Raw genomic sequence first — 23,269 nt, 5'->3', positions numbered from 1 at the left:
CCATTGCATTTCATTCACATTGAGGAACAGAAAACAGCAATCTTAGCCACTACTGTGCTTTGCACTTGTACTTTGATATGTTCTTGTTTGGATCTTAAATGGATGTTGAGTGAGAAGCTGAAAGAACAAACAACGGAACTGCCCTGGGAATAAAAGGCAGTATCATTTCATATCGCTTACTCACACCAACAAGCTTTATTTTTGCACTCCAAGGCTGATATTCTTGGCTTCATCCAAGCCCCGAGCCTCTCTCAGATGCCAGGATCGATTGTACAAGGTCAGTCAGATGACTGAGGCAGGCAGACCTGAGAAGGAACTTGTCAGCTGCCTGATAGAGTAAATGAGAGCTGCCAATTGTATTGCCAAGGACAATAGATGTCAGACAAATTGCCCTGATATTTATCTTCAGTAACTGAGCAGGCATAGACCAATTTCTGTATGTAAATAATTATCTTAATTCTTTTGTCTTCTCAGAGATAGTGTATTCAAGTACTTGAAGTAGAGAAAAAAGATGAAGGTCTTTGTTTCAGACTGTGTACCTGTCTCACCCTAACGAAGTACTCCGCCTACCAGTCTGTAGATACATCTGGTTTCTCCTTTGTGAACAATCTATAAAAACTTTAAATAAGACTTGCAATAAAGATTACAGCTGAAATCCACCTAGGAACTTAAGCAAGCTCCCGAAGTAAAAAAACAAAATGAAACAAAACAGAAAACCAAAACCCACACAAACAAAAAATCCCACTATAGTTGTCCTGTAGAGGTTTAACACAGCCATAAAAACACACTAGCTTAAACTGACCATCCTCTGAAATACAATAGAGTATATTTAAAAAAGAATTTTGTCCTTATCTTGCCTTGGTCCTGCACAAAACTCTCCAATATGCAGCCCACAGAAGGGTTTCTTTCCCTTTGAAAAATTTAGTTACCCCAGTAGTTAACAAACCCAAGACAAACAGTTCTCAAACACAATAGCAAATATAGTGTCTACCCAACCTGAGGTCCAGAAAGAGCACTTTAGTTTCCAAAATATCTCTGCTGTTATCACAGAACTGGGACTGGATTTTTCAGTTTCTCCCTTGCTCCATTGTCTCTAGTTACTCTGCAGCATGTTCAAGAACAGGTAGGGTTTCTGCAGCTCACTTAACAATGTCAAAGCAAAAAAGACTCACTAGCCTCAAGATTTTAACCCTTCCCACACACTGATATTCCATATGGAAAATCACCTCTTGAGGGAAAAGGAATACAAAGTTAATATGGTTGATAGGAGAGACATATTGAAGGAATGCTTAAAGAAAACAGCAATTGTCACAGATAGGAGTTTGCTAAATGGCATAAAAGCAGATGATCTCTCTCCACAACTACTGGAAATACCCACTGAATGAGAAAAACTCCAGTAAGTTCCTGTTCGTGGTTTCCTCCATGCAGTGTGGAAAGCAATGCTATCCACTTCCCAGCTCATGAGACAGCCCATGATGTAGCTCAATGAAATCTTCCAACAGAATCCACAGGAGGCAACAGCCACCCCTGCCCCCACAGGTTGTATCTGTGAGTATGTCTGGGGCACCCCCTGATTTTTCAGAGGCTTTGCAAAAGCTTTGTGTTACCACAGCTTTTCCTGAGCGTGGCTTGACTACTGATGCCCTTCATAAAGGCTTTCAAAACCTTGGAGCAGGATTGCCAGAGAACTATTAATCTGTGTCAGGCTGCAAAATAAATAGCATAGCTGCAATGCCTACACAGATTCCATTAACAATGGATAACAATGTTGGGAGGCAGTTGTCTGATGAGCTGATGGAAAAAACCATCGTCACTGTTTGGATCTATTGAGTTAATTTTGCTGACCTCTGTAACTGCCTTATCCTTGCACTTGAGCCTCCTAGGACCACAAGGTTCATTTTTACCAAAGACCATTTAGTGAAACAAAAATCAGTGTCCTTGTTCTAGCGCTGCCCTGCACGCTTGCCCTCACAGCTAAGAACTGTAAGGGTGCACTTAAGCTGGTTCCCAAGAGACAGCAGAAGAGTAAGATATATTGAGACCTTGAGCAGAAATGCAGCAGGCCTTATTTGTCTGAAATCTGAATTGCCTAGATTCAGACCTGAGTCCATCATTTGCATAGTTCTGTTCTAAGCTTCCTTCTCTCCCAGTTGTTGGCTCACTCTTAGAGTCTTGTCCGACCAGTCTGTTACTTTCATGGAGCTGACAGTAGCATGAGGAACTCTCTCACCCTCAGCAGCTACCACCCTGGTTTCACACAAATTGCAGTCCTGTAAGATTCCTAGGAGGTGGATGCAATAACCTCCCTAGGAAAAACCTGAGCCTCTTTTTACTACCCAGAGAAACACGATTTTCGTCTGCTAATGCAAAGATATCAAACTCTGATCTCGGAGTGCACACAACTCCCAGCAATTTAATACTGTTTAAAAATACGTAAATCCAAGAAAATGTAGTTGTAGCTAAAAAGGTTTGAAGAAATCTGGCAAACTCCAGAAAACCCACTGAAAGGTCCTTTGCTCCCTGTGATCAAGATTTTAATCAGAAACAGTGCAGTTAAGAGCTACATGAGCAAACTCCAGACACTGCTTAAGAGTCATCTGTATTCAACCAATTTGAGACAGTGTAAAGCAGAGCTCCAGTAAATGTATTGGCTATAGAGCATCAACACAATGGGCTTTAAAATACCTTTTAGGAGCAAAGCTGGCCACTAGCAAACTGTAAGAAGTTAGGAGGTTCTCTCCACTAGCTTTGATTTGAACCTCCTCCTCCATTGGCACACTTAAAACGCCACTTCAGACTTGCACAGATCTCCTGATGATACTCTAGCCTTCATACCCTTCTTCTCATTCCACCCTCTTTCACAGGTTTCAGTGTGACCCTTGTCATTCAAAATATGTGTATCATAAGGTTTAACATATACACACATACATATTTACTTATATGTATTATAAAATACATTCTTTGTAGTGGCAAATACATAAAGAAAAATAATGGAAAAGGTCCACTCTCTCACAGCTTTATTACCACACTCAACTTTCAGGAAGAAAAAATATTTCCATGAGGTATGTAACTGAACCAAAGAGACCTTTACTCTTTATAGTTCTCCTCTGCCACAGGACTAGGTCAACAGTACTACAGCTTTAAGTTTCAAGTTTCTCAAGAGAACCCACTAGGACTATCAGTAGGATTTTACTGCTTTGGTGGAACAGGTTCTATTGCTTGTGTTTCACACTGATCATGTGGGGAAGAAAAATCCTCAATAAAATCCTTTGAGTTGAGAAACAATATTGTCTTTAACAACCATTCTAAACTACTGACAAGGAGCTTTCTTTTGTCACCATACTGTGTATTATCTTAAGGAATTACTTAAAAATAATTCACAATTTCTGATAAGAGTGAACTATACTGAAAGTCAAAATTCTTCTCTACACAACCATTTTTTCAAGGTTTTAAGCACACAGGTTTCCTGTACTGTTTTGCATGTGCCCTTCCCAGCCTGAGGTCAATGTCATATGTGGCCATTGAAAATCTTTTGTCTGCAGACTGAGACAAAATTAAAATGGTGGAGAAAAGCTGTAACTCATAAAATAATAGCCCTTTCTTCTAGGATGATGTGTGAGGGAAAAAAAATAATGGTCGTGTTGAGTCATTTGAAATTTTCCAGACTTGAAAGCTGAGGAAAATGTTTTAGCCTTTCATCCTAATTGTTTCCTAGGTTTTCCTGTTTAATAGTGCTGTGTGGAAAACATGTCTAAACCTTACATTATGGCATGACTCATAAAATTCAAAGGAAAAATTCACAGAATGGCAGCAGAAATGCTCACTTGTAACTCATGTAGCTGGTTACCTAACAGTGAGTATAGCCAGCCTCTGAGAAACAGAACCATTTTATGCCACACAATCACTTCAGCTTGTGCAAGTTACTGAAATGGTGGTTCTCCTGGCAGCACCACAACTGTAGCCAGGGACATTTCCCAAAGAAGGGAAGCCTCCTCCACCCTTTCAAAAGAGCACAGACTAAAATGCCCTGGAGCCAGTGGGATAACAGCATGTGGTTGGGACAGGGATAATTCTAAAGAATGAAACATAGCAGGACATTCATGGCCAATGGAAAATGGTTGAGGTAGCAGCATGACTCACTTTGGATTCAACCTTCTTCAGAGAGCACAAAGCAGAGTTTCTGACAAGCACAGTCCTTTCTACCCTTCTTGCCAATTCCGTTCTCATCCCCCTGTGCTCCATCAACCCGCTCTTCTGGATTTAGCCAGGATGTGACCCCATTTGATGACAACAGCCTAAGCATTCCTCCAAAAAGGGGGGTGGCAAAGGGTGCAGGTTCTCAGGAAATCACTTGTTTTAATGTTTGTCATTGAGGGCCTGATAAGTTACACTGAGCTGATTGTAACGAGCATCAGCTCTTCCATTGCTCAATGAGTGGTGTTCCACCTCAGTAGACTCCTTGCCTTTCCTTTCATCACCTTTCCACTGAGGAATTTATTGATGTGTTGAAAAAAGATGATGGTTGCCCTTCAGTTTGAGACGTATCTGATGGTGAACTCTAAAATGAAAATTTAGCAACCACATTTTCCTGGGTTGGATGACCATGTTCAGACGGCATAAAGGAAATTTCACATGTAGCCCAAAAGAGAATTTTTGAAGTTTCAGTGTCCTTTTTCTGACTGGCTCTCTAAGTGTTGAAAGGACACAAGTAGGGTTGTTTCTATAAGGTTAAGCAATGTGAATAAGACCCTAATAAGCAGTTGTATTTTGTGATAGCTGTGCAAGCTAGGTCTTTGGATTTCTCTTATTATTTAAGTATTATACTTCTAGAAAGTATCTCAGTTTTCCTGCACCTCACATTTCTTGTATTATTCTTTGTATGGAGAAATGCAAGTAAATTTTATCATTAGAAAAAAACCCAAGATGATCTGAGAATATGCATTTTTCTAAGTTACCTCTGAATTCACTGCTTTTTGAATTCAGCATAATTCATTAAACAAAGTGAAAACTTAAATAAATTGTGCCTTTTACATTATTCCCCCAATCAACATTATACTTAGTAGTACTAAGTACTAGTACTACTACTAGTACTCTTAGTAGTAGAGTGTTTATTTCCAGATAAACCTGAGAGTACTTTTCGTAGAGATCCAAGACGTAGGGAGGGGATTTTCTCCCATGTTTGACAGGTGACCTAGAGCCAGTAAACTTCAGTTCGTGCCACTTAATACTTCCAGTGAGGTTATTTGACCAAAGGTGTTGTAACACCACTTCTGAGATGACAACTCAGTAGTCTGGTCTAGAAAAGTCAGGTTCCTTTATAAAACTAAACAGTCTCAGGGGCAGCATCCTCCTTCAGCCCTTCCCCTTGTGCATTTCCATGAGCCTTGCCAATGGCTTGACATGCAGCCAGCACCAGGCTTTCGCTGGCATTTTTGGCTTCAGAACAATTTAGGAAGGATATTGAGGTGCTGGAGCATGTCCAAAGAAGGGCAACGAGGTTGGTGAAAGGACTGGATGACAAGTCCGATGAGGAGCAGCTGTGGGAGCTGGGGCTGTTTAGCCTGGAGAGGAGGCTCAGGGGACACCTCATCACTCTCTACAACTATCTGAGGGGAGGTTGTTGCCAGGTGGGGGTCAGTCTCTTCTCCCAGGCAACCAGCAGTGGGACAAGGGGCACAGTCTTAAGCTGTGCCAGGGGAGGTTTAGGTTGGACATTAGGAAGAAGTTCTACACAGAAAGAGTGACTGGACATTGGAATGGGTTGCCCAGGGAGGTGGTGGAGTCACTGTCCATGGAGGTGTCTAAGAAGAGACTGGACATGGCACTTAGTGCCATGGTCTGGTAGACAAGGTGGTGTTCGGTCACAGGTTGGACTCAACGATCTCAGAGGATTCCAACCTAGTTGATTCCGTGATTCTGTAACACCATCTGACCCGGTGTTACACTGAGGAGGAGGAGGAGGGCAGCCAGGGCGCAGGGATCACTCCCGTCGGTGGCAGGGTAGGGGCTGAGGCGGACGGAGCAGCGCCCACAGGCACAGCCGGGGTCGCACACGCAGCAATGGCAGCTCCGCCCACACCGCCTGAGGGGGCGCGCGCGCAGCCGAACGCCCAATCATCGATCGCGGCCGCGCGGGGCCGCCGCCGCCGCGCAGGTCAGAGCGCGGCACGCCGAGGCAGCGATCGGGGCCGGGGCCGGGGCCGGGCTGAGGCGGTGCCGCGACAACCAAAACAACGGCGCGGCCCGGCCCGGCCCGGCAGCCCTTGCGCCCGCGCCTTGCCGCCACCTTCCCCACTGTCGCCGCTGCCGCCCGGCGGGGCCGCCGCCGCGCAGGTCAGAGCGCGGCACGCCGAGGCAGCGATCGGGGGCGGGGCCGGGGCCGCGCTGAGGCGGTGCCGCGACAACCAAAACAACGGCGCGGCCCGGCCCGGCCCGGCAGCCCTTGCGCCCGCGCCTTGCCGCCACCTTCCCCACTGTCTCCGCCGCCGCCCGGCGGGGCCCGCTCTGGGCGCGAGGGGGGAGCGGAGACACTCCCCCCATACCCCGGTGGCGCCGCCGCCGCGATGAAGCTCCGCGTGCGGCTGCAGAAGCGAACGGCGGCCCTGGAGCTGCCGGGGGCGGAGCCAACGCTGGGAGAGCTGCGCGCGCAGCTGCGCGCGGCCCTGCTGCCCGCCTGGGGGTACAGGTACCGTGCGGACCAAACCATTGGGGGGCCCGAGGGGGGCGGCGGGGCCGTACCACGCGGGGGGGGGAAGAGGGGGAGTCTGCCCCCCGCGACCCCCCGGACGCAGTGCTGCCCCCTGCCGGTCGGGCGCGGCTGTGCCAGGGAGCGCGTCCCGGGGGATTGAAGTCTTCCCGGTCTGAGGGCTTTTCCCCTCGCACGGGGGTGCCCCGGCTCCTGCTGTCCCGGCTCCTGCAGCGCCCGGGACGCGTGCTGCTTCCAGGCTGATCGCTGCGGAACGGGAGAGCAAAACTTCGGGCGTGCTCGGCTGCGAAATGCGAATCCGCAACTCAGTCAGAGCTGACTGGGGTTTGTGCGTGGCCCTTACGTTACACAGTGGGTGCAGGGTGTCAGTTTTACAGTTCCCTCAGGCTTCCTGGAGAGTCCCCGGGTTTAAATTTCGTAAACGTTTTATCTGTGAAGAACTCACGGCATACTCTGTAGGAGAGTGAAGTCTGCAGAACCAATTTAAGAATCGCCTACAAAAGGGGATTTTTCTGGCGGTGGCTGAAGGGTTTGTACCGCAATCCTCTAATTAGGTCCGATGTACTGGTGTTTCACTGGTGATTCACGTGTGACGTGGGCAGGAGAAATCTGAAGTTGCTGCTTGTCTTGCTACAGTGGGTGTATTTCAGGGTAGCTGCTTCCCTGCTAACCAGTTTCATTTCTATTTTTTTTTCATCCGTGCTTACCCTGAAGCATCTTATCTTATTACCCTCATTTGCGACTACTATCCTGTAGGACAGCTGCTGATCTTTGAAAGTAATGTTTTGCTTCATGAGAAAGCAAGATAGTTGAGTCTTCAGCAGTATTTGTTTTTAAATAATCTCAGCCACTAGTTTATTTAAAGCTTGTTTCCCTAGGTGTGATATCTTCGAATTTGAAGGGCATTTGTTTGCTTTTGCTTGTAACTTTTTTATGAGAAATTTCTGTAAATGAAGTTTTATCTACCAAGCAGCTACAGTTGCTTAAAATGTACCTAGAGAGAAACATGGGGGGAAATAATTTCATAGATTTTTTTTTGCCCTCACTCTTTCTGTAATATGTAGCTCATTATTAATGGATTAAACGGAGTATGCATTTCTAACTATAGAGTCATGGAATCATTAAGGTTGGAAAAGACCTCCAGGATCACCAAGTCCAGCCTTTGTCTGATCACCACCATGTCAGCTGAACCATAGCACTAAGTGCCATATCCAGTCATATATACCTCTGTATGCAGTTACCCAGTTGCAGCCAACCATGTTTCCTTACTTTTTTTTTTTTACTTTTATTTTTCAGTTCTGATACCAAGTTTTCAATAACATTGAACAGAAAAGATGCTCTCACAGAGGATCAGAAGACCTTAGCTTCGTACGGGATTGTTTCTGGTGATTTGATATGCTTACTTCTAGAAGAAGCAGATGGGCAACCCAGCCTACCTCCTCCTCCTCCTTCTGCTCCTACTCCTCCTCCTCCCCCACTTCAGAATGGTCGTGAGCCGTCCACCTTGACCCCCAACAACAGCGAGGCAAACAGTCCAAAAGAAGAAGGGCAGAATGAACAATCTGACAACCAGAAAGCTCAGGTGGAAGTTCAAAAGAGTGATGAGAGGGTAAGTAGATGAGAATTGTCCTGTACAGCACAAGGCAAAAAAGAAGGTATGTTGTTGTGTCAATTGCTGTACTCTATAGGAGAGAGTCTCTTCAGAATATTTGGCTCCTAATACCTGTCCAGTGTTTATCCAGTTATTTGAATGGAAATTTGTCTCTCTACATTGTATATTACCTGTGGCACAGAAGCTAATTCAGAGAGCCTAAAGTGTTTTAGATCTGATGTTTTTACAGGAGTGAATGTTTTTGCTGGAACATGCACTTTTCCTAAGGAAATTAGGATTATGTTTCTTACCTGCCTCAGTGCTGTCTTCTTGATTCTAGGTACTGAGCAGTTGCAACAGGCACTGCCTGTTGGAATTGGGCTCTTATTTTTTTCCTTTCATGACCTTTCCCTTTCAATTTTTTTATTTTTGTAATGTGTCTGTAGTTTTGTCAGATAACTTAATAACATGGTATGATTTTTGTAGAAGAAAGGAAGTTACAATAAAGCCACAGTCCTCCTTAAGTGACAGCAGATGCACTCCATGGATTTTTTTTTTCCCTGCTGTTTAGGCCTGTTGTGTTTGTTGGCAGTCCCAGTTACCATTTTGGTTACTTGCCATGCATGTTGGCTAAATTCAAATTAATGGTGATACTACAGTGATTAAATTATTCCTGTGTATGTTGCAAAAATTCTAATTCTGAAGGTTTAATATAGTATTACCATGTTGTCTTCAATTTGTGTATGCAATAAAATGACAGATCCTTTAATGAAGCACTTGTATTATAAAGATTAAAAGATACAGAGGCTATGTATATAATCCCAGTCTCCATCTGGAATGCTGGAAAATGGAGGTGTAATGAATCTTGTATGTACAACTTGTATGGGAAATCATGGGAAATGGAATAAGCAAAATATTGATGTAAAATATTGATGTATACAGAGGCGTAATTTTCTGAACAAAGTTATTTTTTGCTTTCTCCTGAAGGCAGGATCCAGCTTAGAATTTCCTTCTGGATTAGTCCCAGAAGATGTTGACCTGGAAGAAGGTACAGGCTCCTATCCCTCAGAACCCATGCTGTGCAGTGAAGCTGCTGATGGTGAAATACCCCATTCCTTGGAGATGCTCTACCTTTCTGCTGAGTGTACTAGTGCCACTGATGCCTTGATTGTTCTGGTTCATCTGCTCATGATGGAGACAGGCTATGTACCTCAGGTAGGTAGGTGCACAAGCAAATAGAAATTTCTTGGTCAGTGTGAGAAAGCTATGGAATATCATGGGAGTGTGTAATGCAAGATCCATCTGAGGATCTTCTTCTGCATTGTATATGTGAGTTGGCAGCAGGGGCTGCTGAAGTTCCAGCTTCTCTGATTTCCCTGACCAGTAATTCTTTGGGCTAAAGACTAGAGCAGATTTTAGGTGCAAGAGAAAAGACCTGTCCCTGTGTTTCTTTTTGTCCTCAGCCTCCCTAGGACCCAGCTGACTACCTTCTGTTTCTGCTTTATGCTCTTGAGCATGTGTAGATATGCTTAAATTGTAGGACTTCATCAAAGTACTGCCTTAAGTGTCACTGTCATCTCAATGGTAGCCTGCTCAAGTGGTGCTTAGGAAGGCCTAGGTCTGCCAAAATATTGTCTCCAATTCAATATGAACTTCAGCTAAGTGTTGTTAGGCTTTGGTTCCACTAATCTGTAGAGGTATTGTACTTGAGCACCTATGGCAATACCTCTGTACAATGTGTGAATTCACTTTTTCCCTTCCATTTGCATTTTATATTTACTCATAAGTGGCTGAACATGCAGAAGAAGACTTGATGTGAGGAAAGGTGTTTAAATTCCCATATTTTTTTCTTGCAGTGAGGCTAACTAAACACATGTGGGTGTCTGGTTGACCAATACCAATTTAATAAATCTGCTAAGTTTATTACATCCCCTAATTTGAAATACTACCCGAAGAATACATTTGCCTCTGGGAAGAAAGTTTGTTTATGTCAGTGAGCAGGCTCGGAAGTAGGGAAGACAATTGCTTTACAGATTTAAGAGGAAAGAATCTACTTATACTTGTGGTTATGTCATATCCACCCCCTGGGATTCCATCTGAGCCTTTTCATACTGAAGTTGAAAGAAAAACTGTTAGTTGACTCAAGTTTTCAGATTAACTTCAAACTATGATTCTTACAACCCTGTCAGATATTGTAAGTTCACAGAAAAGGTGCAACAACATGTTTTTTGTGCAGCAAATTAATGTACGTGCAGGAGCTATTGGAATGCTGGAATGGGTGACAGAATGAAGCATGTGTCTCAAAGAAATAGGTGTGAGTGATCACTGAAAAACCTTTCCTGTCAGGACAAAAAATTACTAAACTTCACCTTATATTTACTCTTCTGGGGAAAATAGTGTATAATCACATATAATCACTGTGTCATAATGTGCATTACAACTGACCTAAGAGTTGAATTGCAAACATCATTCTGCAATTTCTTAACTTTTAATCCTTTTCTTACCCGTCAGCATTGGTACACTGCTAAAGTGTGACAGTGTGTTACCTCTTTGCATTTTTAGGGGACAGAAGCCAAGGCAGTCTCTATGCCAGAGAAATGGAGGGGGAATGGTGTTTATAAGCTACAGTACACACATCCCCTTTGCGAGGAAGGTTCTGCTGGTTTGACTTGTGTGCCTCTGGGAGATCTTGTTGCTATTAATGGTAAGTCAGTCAAATTTTTATCCTGGATGCGCATTGCTAAGTATCACCATTGTTTAGCAAGAGAAAACTTATATGCACTTTCGTGAGGTAAGTTTTGAGCTGCACCTTTATTACTTGGGTTGCTGAGGTGCAGGAGATGCCACTTCCTGATGCTGAATACTCGTCGCATTTCTGGTCTCTGTGTTAACTGTTTGTCTCCCTCTAATTATAACAGATCAGTCCTTAGGAGATTCAGCTGGTCTTTTCACAGAAATGTTTTAGAATTTTTTTGTGTCTCATTTCACATGAACTTTGATATACATTGCCAGACATGAAAAGAAGTAGATCTGCTCCAGCTACAGTATTGTGTCTTATGTTCTTTGCTAGACTTAAAACTTCCAGACTATGTATTCTTTAGCTCTGATGTATAATCTTTCCTGTAGTACACTAACTGTGATCTCAAAAATTGTTTGTAGTTTAAGACATTCAGTCCAGAAAAATTATAGAAGTCTATTTTTTTGAAGCAACTTCCGTATCACTTGATGGTTTTTTTTGAGATTTTTTTGTCTTTTTTTCCTTTCTATTCTTTATTTTATTTAGTATTTGAGTAATTCCACATTTTTGTGGAAACAATATTAAATTGGGACTTGGTTCTAATTTTAATCTTTGATTAAATCTTTTACGTTTCTATGTAAAACTTGTAACTGATTTTGCCAATTTGTATAAGCACATATGTTTTCTCAGAACCTGTACGTATTATGATCGGATGTTTTAACCAAGGTGGGTTAAGGTTAGATTTAGGACAGTGTTATAGCTGCCATGCATAGAGCGTTCATAAAGTAAACTTCTGTGTTACATCTCTTTTCATGTAATGCTTGGTTGCTGCTTTGCTATTTTAAGTTTTTATTTGTCTACCTGCTGTAGTTGGGTATTTTCCTTGTGGGATCTAGTAAGGGAGGAAAGTAAAACATCTCTAAAGAGTAAAGCAGTAATGAAGTGGTCTTTGTCCTCTCTCAGCATGTTTTAAGTTTTGAAGTGTCTTTTTTTTTAATATTTGCAGCAACATTAAAAATCAACAACGAGATTAAAAGTGTTAAGAGGATCCAGCTATTGCCAGCATCCTTTGTTTCCTTTCAGGACCCAGGTATGGTTGAGCTATGATACTCATAGTAGTAAACTGAAAAGTAAAGAAGTGACACAGTGGGTAAAAAGATGCTTTAGTATAGCACCAAATAGGTACAGAATAGCAAAAAAGAATAAAAATGTAGTTACCACTTAGATTAGTCATAACTTTGTGGTAAAAGGAATTCAGAGTGTAGCCATTTATTCATATTTTGTGAAAACAAATTGTATTTCTTGGATTAACAGTGTTAGAAAAGAACCTTGCAAAGTCCAATTTATCCTTTGGCCCCTATGCCTGTAATTTATGAGGTCCTAAGCGTATGTGTGGATCTCTGGGACAGCAGTGCTGGAAAATACCCCCTTTCTGCCTGACAGCTCAGGGCTTCAGAGGCTGGTGGTACCTACACTCTTGTTGTGGCACTGTAATGGTTAAATTCTTTTTGTCAGAAAACATGTGCTGGCCACATAGGTTTCTCCAGAGTGCCAAAACTGGAGGGAAGACTAAGTCAAGGAAGCAGAGAAGGGCTGGATCCTTGTGAGCACAGGCCTGACTAGTGTTTTGTTCTCTGAAGTAGATGAGCTGCTTTATTGGCAGTTGAGACTGACTTGATGTCCTAGGATATGTTCTGGGTAGTCCCAGTCACTGGTGTATAAGTCTAATTGAAAGGCTTTAGAAGAACTGAGTACTGAAATGTGTCCAATATAACAGTAGAGTCTTCTGGCTCTCCTTTCTTCAGAGAACAGAATGCATAACCACTTCTGTCAGAAAAATTATTATTTCAGGCATTTAGAACACAGATGTATGTTACACATGAGCTTTGTAATCTGACAAAGGAGTCTCTGACAGCTTGAGAGTCGGTTTGTTTCTGGATAACTCAAGTCTTCCCCTTAATTGTGCTTTTTAAGGCCAAAGGGAAAGCTGAGCCTGACCATGGAAATGGTCTCTAGTTGCCAATGACTGACTTGTTGCAAGCAAGTTACACTGTAGCTGCAGAGCTGCTCCCATCGAGATCACAAGCAAATTAGAGTTCTGCTTACAAGAAAACTGTAATTCTCGTATAATTTTTGTGTTATAAACTTTTGAAGTTAAGCTTTTTACCTCTCTTCTTTGATAGAGAAGGTTGCAGGTGTTTACAAAGACCTTCAGAAGTTATCCCGTCTCTTTAAAGACCAGCTGGTTTACTCTCTCCTGGCTGCTGCCCGACAAGGTGAGAGAAAATATTTATGTTAGAGATAATACTTAATTTGTGAGGATGGAAGGGAGGGGGTCTGTCAAAACCCTTGAAGGAAAAGTGTTAGAAACAGCTTCTCAGTGATGGCTATATAAAAAATAAGCATAAAGTAATATATATATTCTAAAGAAATATATTGATCTTTGTAACTGAGAAAATATTAATATAATTCTGGTTTTAATTTTTCATTGCTCTAGTCACAATTCAGAGACTGAAATGGAGTGGCTGTTTTTCACGCTTAATGATGAGAAAATCATACCATAATAATTTTGTAGCAGTAGTTCTATAGTTTTGAACTATTTCTTTGTCAATACAGAAAAATTTGTGTAGCATCATATTTGGAAGTCTAACCTCAGTAATGATCTTGTCAGTAACTGTTCATTGAGGGCTTGGAAGGGATGTTAGGAAGTAACCCAAGCTGGTGTTTGTGAGGCAGTAGGAAGCCAGGCTGTCCCTGCATAGTTACTGCTGTAAAAGGTCTCAGCTTTGTGTTCTGAAGACTATTCAATGGAATTCCCTCTAGACTTCAGTGCAGGAAGGTTTTATGTGAAGCATGTGCTCTGTACTTAATGTGTATTTTGCAGACTCATGAAATTGGGCAGGTCTTTTTTTCTTTACCTATTCTTTTGTTCTGTAGCCTATAAATATAGTTAGATGTTTGGGATGTTTCTTAGGCGTAGTGGTCAGTATAAAGTGTCATTTGCCCTATTTCGTGCACTCTGTAGGTGTACTTAGAGTTGCAAGAGGTCTGTTTTGCAAGAAGTCATATCACAGTAGTTGCTGAGAAAAGTGGTGCAACTCAGGTACGAAGGGGAGAGGATTAAGGGAAAGATTATGATGTTCTTTCTTTCTTTTAGGGTCTTTAGAGATAGAGTAAACTCCACACCACTTAAGTGATACTTCTGTTTTCTTCACTGTGTAGCTCTGAACTTGCCAGATGTGTTTGGGTTAGTGGTCCTTCCTCTTGAGCTCAAGCTTCGGATTTTCAGGCTTCTAGATGTCCGTTCACTCATCTCTCTCTCTGCTGTTTGCCGTGATCTTTACACAGCTTCAAATGACCAGCTTCTGTGGAGGTTTATGTATCTGCGGGATTTCCGAGGTAATGTCGAGGCACATCTTTCTCTAATTGCTTCATGTTAACAGAGGGATTAGGTGTGACAGATTTTGATAAGAGGCTCCTCAGGCAGCCAGTAATGTTATTTAAACACTCTGAGGAAATGCAGTACAGTTGGTCAGCTGTAATTCAGGTGGATGCACAGTGTTAAGTCAGGAAAATTGCTGACAATCTTCTGAGCCATTACTGGTGGACCATGTGGTTCTTCCCATTGCGTGGTGCAGGCCTTCCTTGTTTTCATCTGTTTCCTTTGCTACTCTGGTGTACTGGCTATTGCAGATATTAGGAAGTGGAGGGAGGATATATTCCTACTACAATTTCTCACACAGGATTGAAGAAACAAAGGTAGTCAAGGGAAGTGCTGTCAGAAGGCATAGGTGGGGACAGTATTTCTGGGATTTCTCTACTTAGTACCATTTGGAAATAATGCTTTACACAAAATGAGTGTGCAAGTAGATTACCTATTAAATGGTCCTGGAGCTTTATATTTTTTAAGATGCGTTATCTTTATGAAAGGATGTATTGACCAAATAGTGTTTTTTCCTGTCTTGATTATTCTGCAACTTCTGACAAACTCTGGGCACCTGTGGCACAAATGCTACTTGCTTTTCTTAATTTTTTCCTTCTCTTTGTAGATCCTATTGCAAGGCCTCGTGATACAGACTGGAAAGAAGTAGGTGGCTTTTTTATATAATCTCTCTGAGATGAGTCTAATTTGAGAATTAAGCACAGATTTTGGGAGGCAGCAATGAGTTAAATTTTAGTTTAAAAGTATGGCGTTCCATGTATGCATGTTCGTCGGAATAGGGGAAAGCAGCATCAACAAGTTACATGGTGTGTGCCTGAATTGTGGGTTAGAGATCTTCCAAAGATGCTGTGTCTGGGCTTTGGCAAGCAGGGGAGTTGCTGCTCTGGGTTTTCAGACTGGTGAGGAGCACTTTTTTGAGAAGTACCATAAAACTGAATGCAGCTGCTGAAGCTGGAACACTTACAGAGCTTTAAAATGCCTTCTTTTTCTGTCTGCAGCTATACAAGAAAAAGTTGAAACAGAAGAAGGAGGCCCTGAGATGGAGGCACATGATGTTTCTGCCCCCTATACCTCATCCAATCCCCTTTCATCCCAACCCATTCTATCCTAATCCCTTTCCTCCCAACCCATTCCCATCAAACCCAATCTATCCCCCAATGATCATTGGTGGAGAATATGATGAGAGACCAACACTTCCGTATGTTGGAGACCCAATTAACTCACTCATTCCTGGCCAGGGAGAAGCACCAGGTCAGTTTCCTCCATTCAGACCACACTTTGACCCCATTGGTTCCTTGCCTGGAGCAAGCCCTACGCTTCCAGGACGAGCTGGTCCCAATGACAGGTTTCCACCCAGACCCAGCCGGGGCCGCCCCATGGACATTCGCCGTGCGTTCATTTGATCGAGGCTTTTTCCTGCAGTGAGTTTTCTAGTCGCTGAGCTTGCTTCCTAGCTGCAGGAGATTGCAAATCCCAGGCACTAACACCTGCCTTCTCTTCAGATTGTGTCAAGAACATGTGTGCATGGTAGTGTTCCAGCCAAAAAGGCTGGGTTTGTTTTGTGCTCTGGTAGTGCTGTACCACCTGGCACTCAGGTCTGTTTCACAAAGAGCTACAACTTAGAGCAGTTTGTTCTCCTTCCCCTCCTCCTTGCCCTTAGTTGTCTGTGAAGTGCTACTTACAGACCAGAAGGATACCGACCAAATACTTGCTGCATCAGATAAAGAGCACTTTAAATACAAACCCTATACTTGTCTGTCTTATTTGAAGAGTTTTACTAAATTTCCAGGAGAAATGATGATGTTTAAAATCTACCAGGCTAATTAATAATCTTTATTAACAAAAAAGTTACCATGTACCACATAGAACAGGATACTACCACTGTCATGGTAGATGTGTGTTCATGGATATTTTTGAATATGTTGTTTCCTTTTTCCTGTAATGTTTTATTAGGTAAAAAGCATTTTTGTATTGTTACTTAATGCACAAAGAATACAGGGAAGGAATTTTCTTTACAATAGAAGTATTAGAACACAAATGAATTCATTTTACAAACAACTGAGTAAAGTCATGCTACAGTGCAACTCAGAAGTCTAAACAGAAGCAGAGCAACTTTACAAAGAATCGGCAGCAAAACTTTTGTCTTTCTCCTTGACTTTACAAATAAGGATCTGTAGTACATGGCTGCATTTACTGTGTGTGAACTAAAAGTGGTGCAAAAATGCATCTTCTCTCCCTGTCTGAGTTAAGGAATTAAATAGGCTGACCTGGTTGCAGTGGAAATGGGGTCACGACAACATGAGAAGCAGAATGAATTCTCACTTCAATTCAGTGAATTCCATTTAATTCCATTACTTAAGTATCAGATTATATCTTGCCAAAAAGAAATGTATTGTAGCATGTTATGAGCACCTTTCAAGTATTGTCTTATTAACTAATGAGCAACTAACAAGACCACTGTTAAAGTCTCCTGATGAGATCTGCAGGCTGACACTGGAGCTCAATTAAAGGAAGACCAGAATGACTAAACTTTGCTAGAACTTTTAATTCCTTACGTATTTTTTAAGCTGATTGATCTCAGTGTTTCTATAAATGTAAATGGTACTGATGACTGTTGTGACAACTGATACTATTTTCTAAAACCTTTTTGAAATTCCAACAGTGGAAATGGAATGGCATTTCCTGTTAAATACAAGCTATTTAATCAGTAATATGTGCTTTTTCAGGTGATATTTCAGTGACTCATCTTGTTTTGTATAAAATCAGCTGACTTCAGTAGGGTCAGGAAGTTTTGCCAAGTAAAATATAATACTTTATTTTGCTGTCAAAAGTTGTATTGCTTCTTTCTTCCCTTTTCTACTTCACAGCAATGGATTCCCTTCAATATCAAGATGATCCTTAACTTTCAACATTTACCTGCAGTGGTTGAATTGTCTTGTTCCAAAAGAATTTTCACAAGTGAAATTCGTAGTCAGACCTCTGTAAAGAAGCTTACAGTGTTTCTTTATATTCCCCTGACTATAAAAAGGAAAAGGGAAATCTACACTGCGCTGGTCTTGCACCATCTTGTCCTTGTGATGAGTGCTTCAGCAATGAATACATAATATTCAGATAAGGTTATACAAATTGTTTTATCAGTTAAAGCTGTAACTTACCCTTTTTGTTTTTTTTTTCAAGTTATTTCTGGGAACAATGATCTCTGTGCATGTGAGATAAGTCAGTTTTGTGGTGCCAGTGGTACTCGCATGGCCATTGCCTTGATGACAATCGCGGGACTTACCCTGCTGGCAGGCTGTGTCCTTCTCTGGAATTGGGCTCTGTCTGCCATGAAGACAACCATGAAGTTATACTTCTGGCAGGCTGATGCCAGAGGTTCAGTTTATACTGGATTTTGTCATTTGAATGTTTTTTTGTTTTTTTTTTTTTAAGACATGAACTCAGCCTTTTTACACATATACCACTAAAGGACCTGAAGATATTCCTCCCCATTTTTGTTGTCCTTCACATTGTAGTAAAGGTATTGTGAGCCAAAGATAAAGGAACCTGATTACCCGGAACTGTCAAGTTCCTTAAAGAGGAGTTCCTGTTATTCATAAAACAGGATATGAAATATAAAGTGAATATCTCGGGGCCAACAGTATAAAATTAGAAGACAAAACAGAGGAAATACTTGAAAACTAGCTGCTCGCTTTGTTTATTTGCCAGCTCCTAAGTCAAGTGTGTGTGTGATTCCTGTTGTAAACTTCTATAAAAGAGAAATCACAAAAGATGAAATGCCTGAAGATGGGCATTTCTTACCTGTACTGTTCATCAGTACCCAACACTGTTAACGTTGCTAAGAGTCACTTGCAAATAAGGAACTATTTTCCTTGGCTTTTCTATTTATTGTTTTATCTTACTCATGAAACTTAGACCCAACCAGATGTGAAGCAGCTGAGCCATACACAGGGTGTAAAGTCTTATGTACCTGCTTGTGGTTAGTGGAAGACAGTAAAGTACTCTGCATTTACAAGTAGGACTGCTGTTCTTCTGGACCTTAGCTTGCCTGGGAATGTAAATGACATTTCTCTTGAAATACCACACCTAGCTATGACAAGAAAATCAAGATGTTTCTCAGTTTGTATCTAAACAGCAAAATGTAAACTAATTTTCCAGGTGGTGGATATGGGTGGGTGTCATAGCTGCCTACCAGCTCCTTCTTGGGTTGGATCCAAATGCACAAACCTACTCATGCTTCCTGGCTTCCATGTGAAGAAAATTAAAGCAAACAAGACAAAAGAAAGCTCTGACCAGGTGCTCAGTTTTCACAGCTGTGTGAGAAAGGTCCCAAGGCATGCTGTGGGGCTTGTCTGCCCTGTGATTTAAATGTAGCTTCTATTTACTAGTTTTTCTGTTGCCTTCTTACTGCCCCTAGCTCCAGCTGTTATATTTCGGTAGCTAAATACCTCTTGGGTATACCTTAGTTTTCCATTCATGTAAATGGAGAATATACCCCTTGTATTCCCTCTGTCTCTTTGTTGGAGTGTAGGGATTTTGGACTAGAAACCTCACATCAAAGGCGACAACCTGAGGTTTGGATGATGCATTTGTGAATCTCCTGCTAGCCACAACATCTAGTATGTGAGCATCATAATTGTAGACTTGAGCTGTGCTGTTGAGACATTCATAGGACAGAGCGTAGATTTTCATCATTTGAACTCAGGAAATCAACTCACTGTTTTCATTAAAGCACTTTTAAGGAACTATGGGAATAACTAAGATAAGCTGACAATGCCTGTTGCTCGTACTTGTAGCTAGAAGGAGGGGAGATGCAATTCTGTTTGCTTGTCCCTGGAAAGGTGACAGCTGGGAGCTGTAGGCAAATTAAGATACTTGAGTCACCGTTAGGTATCAAGTCAGCAGTGCTATCCTGTTACTGTGGTCCATCAGAGGACAGCCCTGCTGTGTTCAAATGCGGCATCAGCAAATGATCCAGCTGTTGTGGTTTCAGTGATGAACTGGGGTCGATCTATGGGGCCGTGTCATACTAGTCACTAGTTACTTTTTTTGTATATGTCGTGTTGGTAAGGGAGACGTAAAGAGTTTCAGGGGATAGAACAGTTGAGGATTCTGGCAGTAAACTTTTATTTCTGACTCTGCATCTCTGGTGACCATTTAGTAGGGAAAGGCATTAAACTATGCTGAGGGAAGTGTTACAGAAGGAAATCCTCTCCTGCCAGCATTGTATTACCTCTTCTCCATGTAGTGGAGCCTGTTAATCTGCTATTCTTGCCAGTGGGACCAGTCTTGCTCAAGCCCATTTGTCATGCTTTTATTGCTCCTGGAGACTCCAAAACATCAGGGACTGTTTTTTTTCTCAGACAATGACATGTATTTATGATGCTACATTGTAAACTGCTTAGCAAACCTTGAAGGACAACACAGAACTGGGGACGAAAATAACAACAGAAACAAATAATCAGAGAGTAAGGTGGTCCTGTAATACTGGCCTTGAGGTATAAATCATTGATCCAGATGTGTCTCTTGAGAGACTTCCAACCTGGAAAAGCTATGCTGTTACTTGCCATTATATGTGCAAAGGCCTGCTCAGGGGTAGGTCATACAAGGTCCAGATGACTGCATTGGATTTAGATGTTCATTACAGGTGCTATGCAGGAAGGATTTCCATGTTTGGCTTTATTCCCACCAGTGAATCATAAGATCTGAGATGGCAAATGCAGCTGTTGCTTTTGCTGTTTTGGGGATCTCCTGGTTTAAGTGACAGCAAAGATCTGTGCCATTGGCTGAAATATTTTTTTAACTTAAAACTTACTGAACTCCCTGGGCATTCCTAAGTATCATCATGGTGAAGTTGCTAAGGGAAGCACAAAGCCAAGTCTGGCCTTGAAGCTGTATTTTGAGGAGGTGGGATGAGGCTGACACCTGCATTAGGTATATTATAACCAGAGCTCACAGGGTGCAAGGGGGTTCTCACCTGGCAGAAATAGCTATAAATACATGGATTTACCCAGGGTGGGTTTTTGCAATCATGAACATAGCTTGTGTCATTCCTGGGTTTTGTGATATCCAAGTTCTAGTATATGGGCACGTACATGGTTTCATTCAGTGTTGCAGGCTTAGAGAAAAAGCGCACTGGTGAAGATCCATCTCTGTCTTCTCTGGAAGAATAATTCTCAGAGGTGGTTAGAGAGGACTAATACTGATTCTGACCAGCTTGGGGCAATCCCATACATGTCCTGCCATGGCTTGATGTCTCTGGATGTACCCAGCTCATCTTATTTGTGAAGTATAATTTTCCTGTTCTGTTGCAGGTTTGTCACCTTGCATTCATTTTGCATTCACCCCAGCGAAGTCAGTGGGAGTTCAGGGAGGGAGACAGGATTTCACTCCATATCTCTGTCCATTCGGTATTATGGAACACTCAGCACACAAGTATGTGCACTTCATCAGCTCTGCTATTAATTAGGCACGTTCCTGAGGGAAATGCTTAGCCAGATGTGACCAAGTCACCAAAGTGCTTGGAGTTTAGCTGGGTTTTGTCTGGAATTTGTGTGAACTGTGAATGTGAACTCTGGTGTTTTCAGGGGCAGGGGAAGAAGTTGTTTTTTATGTGGAACACCCATTTCTCAGGTTATTTTTGAGCTAAGGCTACAGGGTTAGAACACAATGTTTTTCTCTCAGAACTTGGGAATCATGTGCAGGGGACATAAATGCAAGGCATGAAACAGAGATCTTTTATCTGCTATGAGCAGAGAGATCTGGAATAAACCAGGAGTCCATCTGGATGACCTGCTCATGTGATCTTTGGTGCTTACTGATGCCTGGTACCATATTTAACTTGGACGTAGTTTTGCTCTGAAAAGTGACCTTTTATGAAGTTGGTATCACGAAGTTCCACAGTTCACTGTATTTCCATGCTCAAACATGCTCACTTTATCAGTCAATGAGTACTTATTCTTGACTCTGCCTTTGCATATGTGTTTCTGAAAGAAGCCCATGTTTTTTAGGTCAACCTTAACAAGAATTCAGTAATTGGAAGTTAGCAATTGTATTGACTATGTACAAATCAAAATAAAACCCAGTTTGCACTGTCATAACTGTGTCGACTCCACAGAAGTTAGCAAGAGTAAAATTGCTTTACAATTCAGTCATTTGAACAGATCTGATTATGCAGAAAAAACAATGAAGTAGTGACATTTTTATGCAGTCACTTTTCAGACTGTTATTAGAATATTTTCTTTGTATTAAAACAACTGTAGTTTTCTAAATTCCCTTTACCCAGGTGGTAGTTGTAAGTCGCTGGGTTCCACTGAGTGTATTCCAGGATGACATCAGGTATGCTATTATGTAGAGTGAGGACTGACAAAAGCACAGATCCACCTGCAGAACTGTTAATCAGAAAACAGGCTAGCAAATGATTTCCTCAGGTTGCGGATGGTCTCAGCTTTTGCTTCATCTTCACTGGCATTTCCCCGCTGAGGTGATTCAGATATGCTGAAGGTGTTTGTCAGGGACTGCGATTTGCTGAAATGGAAAACAGAGTTCTAGCTCAGCAGGAGAAGGTGGTAATTCAAAGCTGGTTACTGATGCTTTGTGTTCCATCACACAGACAAATTCAAGAATAAAAGGAGAGGTTAGCAAGGATAATCTCCATGTGCTAAGACATCTAAGAATGGGGAGTTGGGAAAGGATGTGACATGGACAAGTGGCTCAATCCAGACTGGTGAGAGTTGATGAAAACATCTGACTAAAAGTATGCAACTGCCATTTGGTGCGGCTGTTGTGAGGAACTGTTAAGTAATTTCAGTACTAATGCAGAAGAATGGATTCATACTGAAGGTCCCCTGTCTCTCATCAGCTGTACCATGAATGACAGCCCTGTCCTTTCAGCTGTGAGAGCACAAGAGGTTTGGTAAGTTGGTAGCCATGTCCCCTGCAATGTGTGCATTTGCCTGCCCTCCCTAGCCTGTGTGCTCTGACTGTCAGCTCTGTAATATAGGTCTTTTGGTTGGCCACACTGCTCCTGCTGGGTATGTACCTGCTAGTGTTTAACTTCAGGACTGTGTTTTTAAAGTAAATCTCCCAATTTTCTCTGCTACTGTGCTTAGTCACTGAGTGGTTTCTTCTGGTCAGTAATAGGTATCCACCACAAGACCAGACTCTGAAAACCAAGTACCTGAAATATGTATAGTGTGGTGACTGCATCCTTAACACCAACATTTTGATCCTTAAGTACACTTTTTTTGGTTTGTCTTGCTAATGTAAACATCATCACTGAAAGCCTATTCCAGAATATCACTCCTCTGATTCCTAGAAATTGTCTTCTCATTCCTAGCCTATATTTTGTTCTGGCCAGTTCATACCAATTTGCTCGTGTTAACTTTTTGTCAGCATCAGACTTTTTTTTGCCAATCTTTCCTGCCATGGTGCCAGCCAGATATGCTCCATGAAGGGTGACAGCCAAGGCTGCTATCAGAGATCAACAATAATTCATTGGCGTGCTCTGCTCCAGAAGAGCACTTCAACATACAGTCACCATCTGGAGTTTCATATATATGAGTAGGGCCACTTCCCCTTACCCCCCCCCCCTCCCTTTTTGCTACCAGTTGCAAAAAATTACCCAGAAAAGAAGCTGTGTGGCTCCTGCGTTCAGGGAATAGTGAAGGAATGACTCCTGTTGAGCTTTCTGGGCCATATTGTGTTGTTTACAGCCTGTAAGGTGTGTACACCCTACTGGGAAGGCAGTGGCTGTGTTGATATGGCCAGGGTAGAGCACATGATTAACAATGAGCA

The 23,269-nt window shown here is 42.2% G+C and overlaps 3 protein-coding genes across 12 annotated transcripts in view; 1 reads left to right on the top strand and 2 right to left on the bottom strand.

Annotated features, from left to right (window-relative positions):
• Positions 1 to 5,591, bottom strand: part of LOC113984781 (BPI fold-containing family C protein-like) — a 28,018-nt gene extending 22,427 nt beyond the window's left edge. For 4 of the 6 annotated variants that reach the window (XM_027715086.2, XM_027715087.2, XM_039380786.1 and 1 more), the window contains exon 1: positions 4,141 to 5,591. The gene's annotated coding sequence lies outside the window, so the exon portion shown is untranslated. Of the gene's footprint in view, positions 1 to 2,685 lie in introns of all 6 variants that reach the window. The other 2 variants (XM_039380784.1, XM_039380785.1) reach the window with 2 other exon arrangements.
• Positions 5,592 to 6,177: 586 nt separating this feature from the next.
• Positions 6,178 to 17,306, top strand: FBXO7 (F-box protein 7). Of its 4 annotated transcripts, none has more exons than XM_027715083.2 (9): positions 6,178 to 6,685; positions 8,003 to 8,315; positions 9,285 to 9,512; positions 10,860 to 11,001; positions 12,041 to 12,124; positions 13,218 to 13,310; positions 14,383 to 14,433; positions 15,084 to 15,121; positions 15,475 to 17,306. In XM_027715083.2, exons 1-9 carry the CDS (start codon positions 6,564 to 6,566, stop codon positions 15,877 to 15,879), a joined length of 1,476 nt encoding a protein of 491 aa, XP_027570884.1. In that variant the 5' UTR covers positions 6,178 to 6,563; the 3' UTR covers positions 15,880 to 17,306. The 4 variants fall into 4 exon arrangements, with proteins under 4 accessions (XP_027570884.1, XP_027570882.1, XP_027570885.1 ...); XM_027715081.2 differs by having other exon boundaries at positions 14,257 to 14,433; XM_027715082.2 differs by lacking the exon at positions 6,178 to 6,685 and adding an exon at positions 6,902 to 7,034 and having other exon boundaries at positions 14,257 to 14,433.
• The window catches only part of SYN3 (synapsin III), a 206,236-nt gene continuing 199,255 nt past the window's right edge, over positions 16,289 to 23,269 (bottom strand). For both annotated transcript variants that reach the window (XM_027715078.2, XM_027715080.2), the window contains exon 15: positions 16,289 to 22,000. In XM_027715078.2, coding sequence (XP_027570879.1) covers positions 21,868 to 22,000 — 133 coding nt within the window. In that variant the 3' untranslated portion in view covers positions 16,289 to 21,867. The remainder of the gene's footprint in view (positions 22,001 to 23,269) is intronic.

The sequence above is a fragment of the Pipra filicauda genome, unplaced genomic scaffold (assembly GCF_003945595.2).
Source record: "Pipra filicauda isolate LSUMZ 115617 unplaced genomic scaffold, ASM394559v2 scaffold201_size1378038_pilon, whole genome shotgun sequence".
Lineage (NCBI taxonomy): Eukaryota > Metazoa > Chordata > Aves > Passeriformes > Pipridae > Pipra > Pipra filicauda.
The sequence above is the reverse complement of the archived record's forward strand: the minus strand, read 5'-3'. Positions and strand labels throughout refer to the sequence as shown.

Coding starts and splice junctions, on each gene's coding strand:
- FBXO7 (XM_027715081.2), top strand. CDS start 6,564: ATGAAGCTCCGCGTGCGGCTGCAGAAGCGAACGGCGGCCCTGGAGCTG. Junction 9,513..10,859: donor AGACAGGCTATGTACCTCAG/GTAGGTAGGTGC, acceptor TTGCATTTTTAG/GGGACAGAAGCCAAGGCAGT. Junction 15,122..15,474: donor GTGATACAGACTGGAAAGAA/GTAGGTGGCTTT, acceptor TTCTGTCTGCAG/CTATACAAGAAAAAGTTGAA.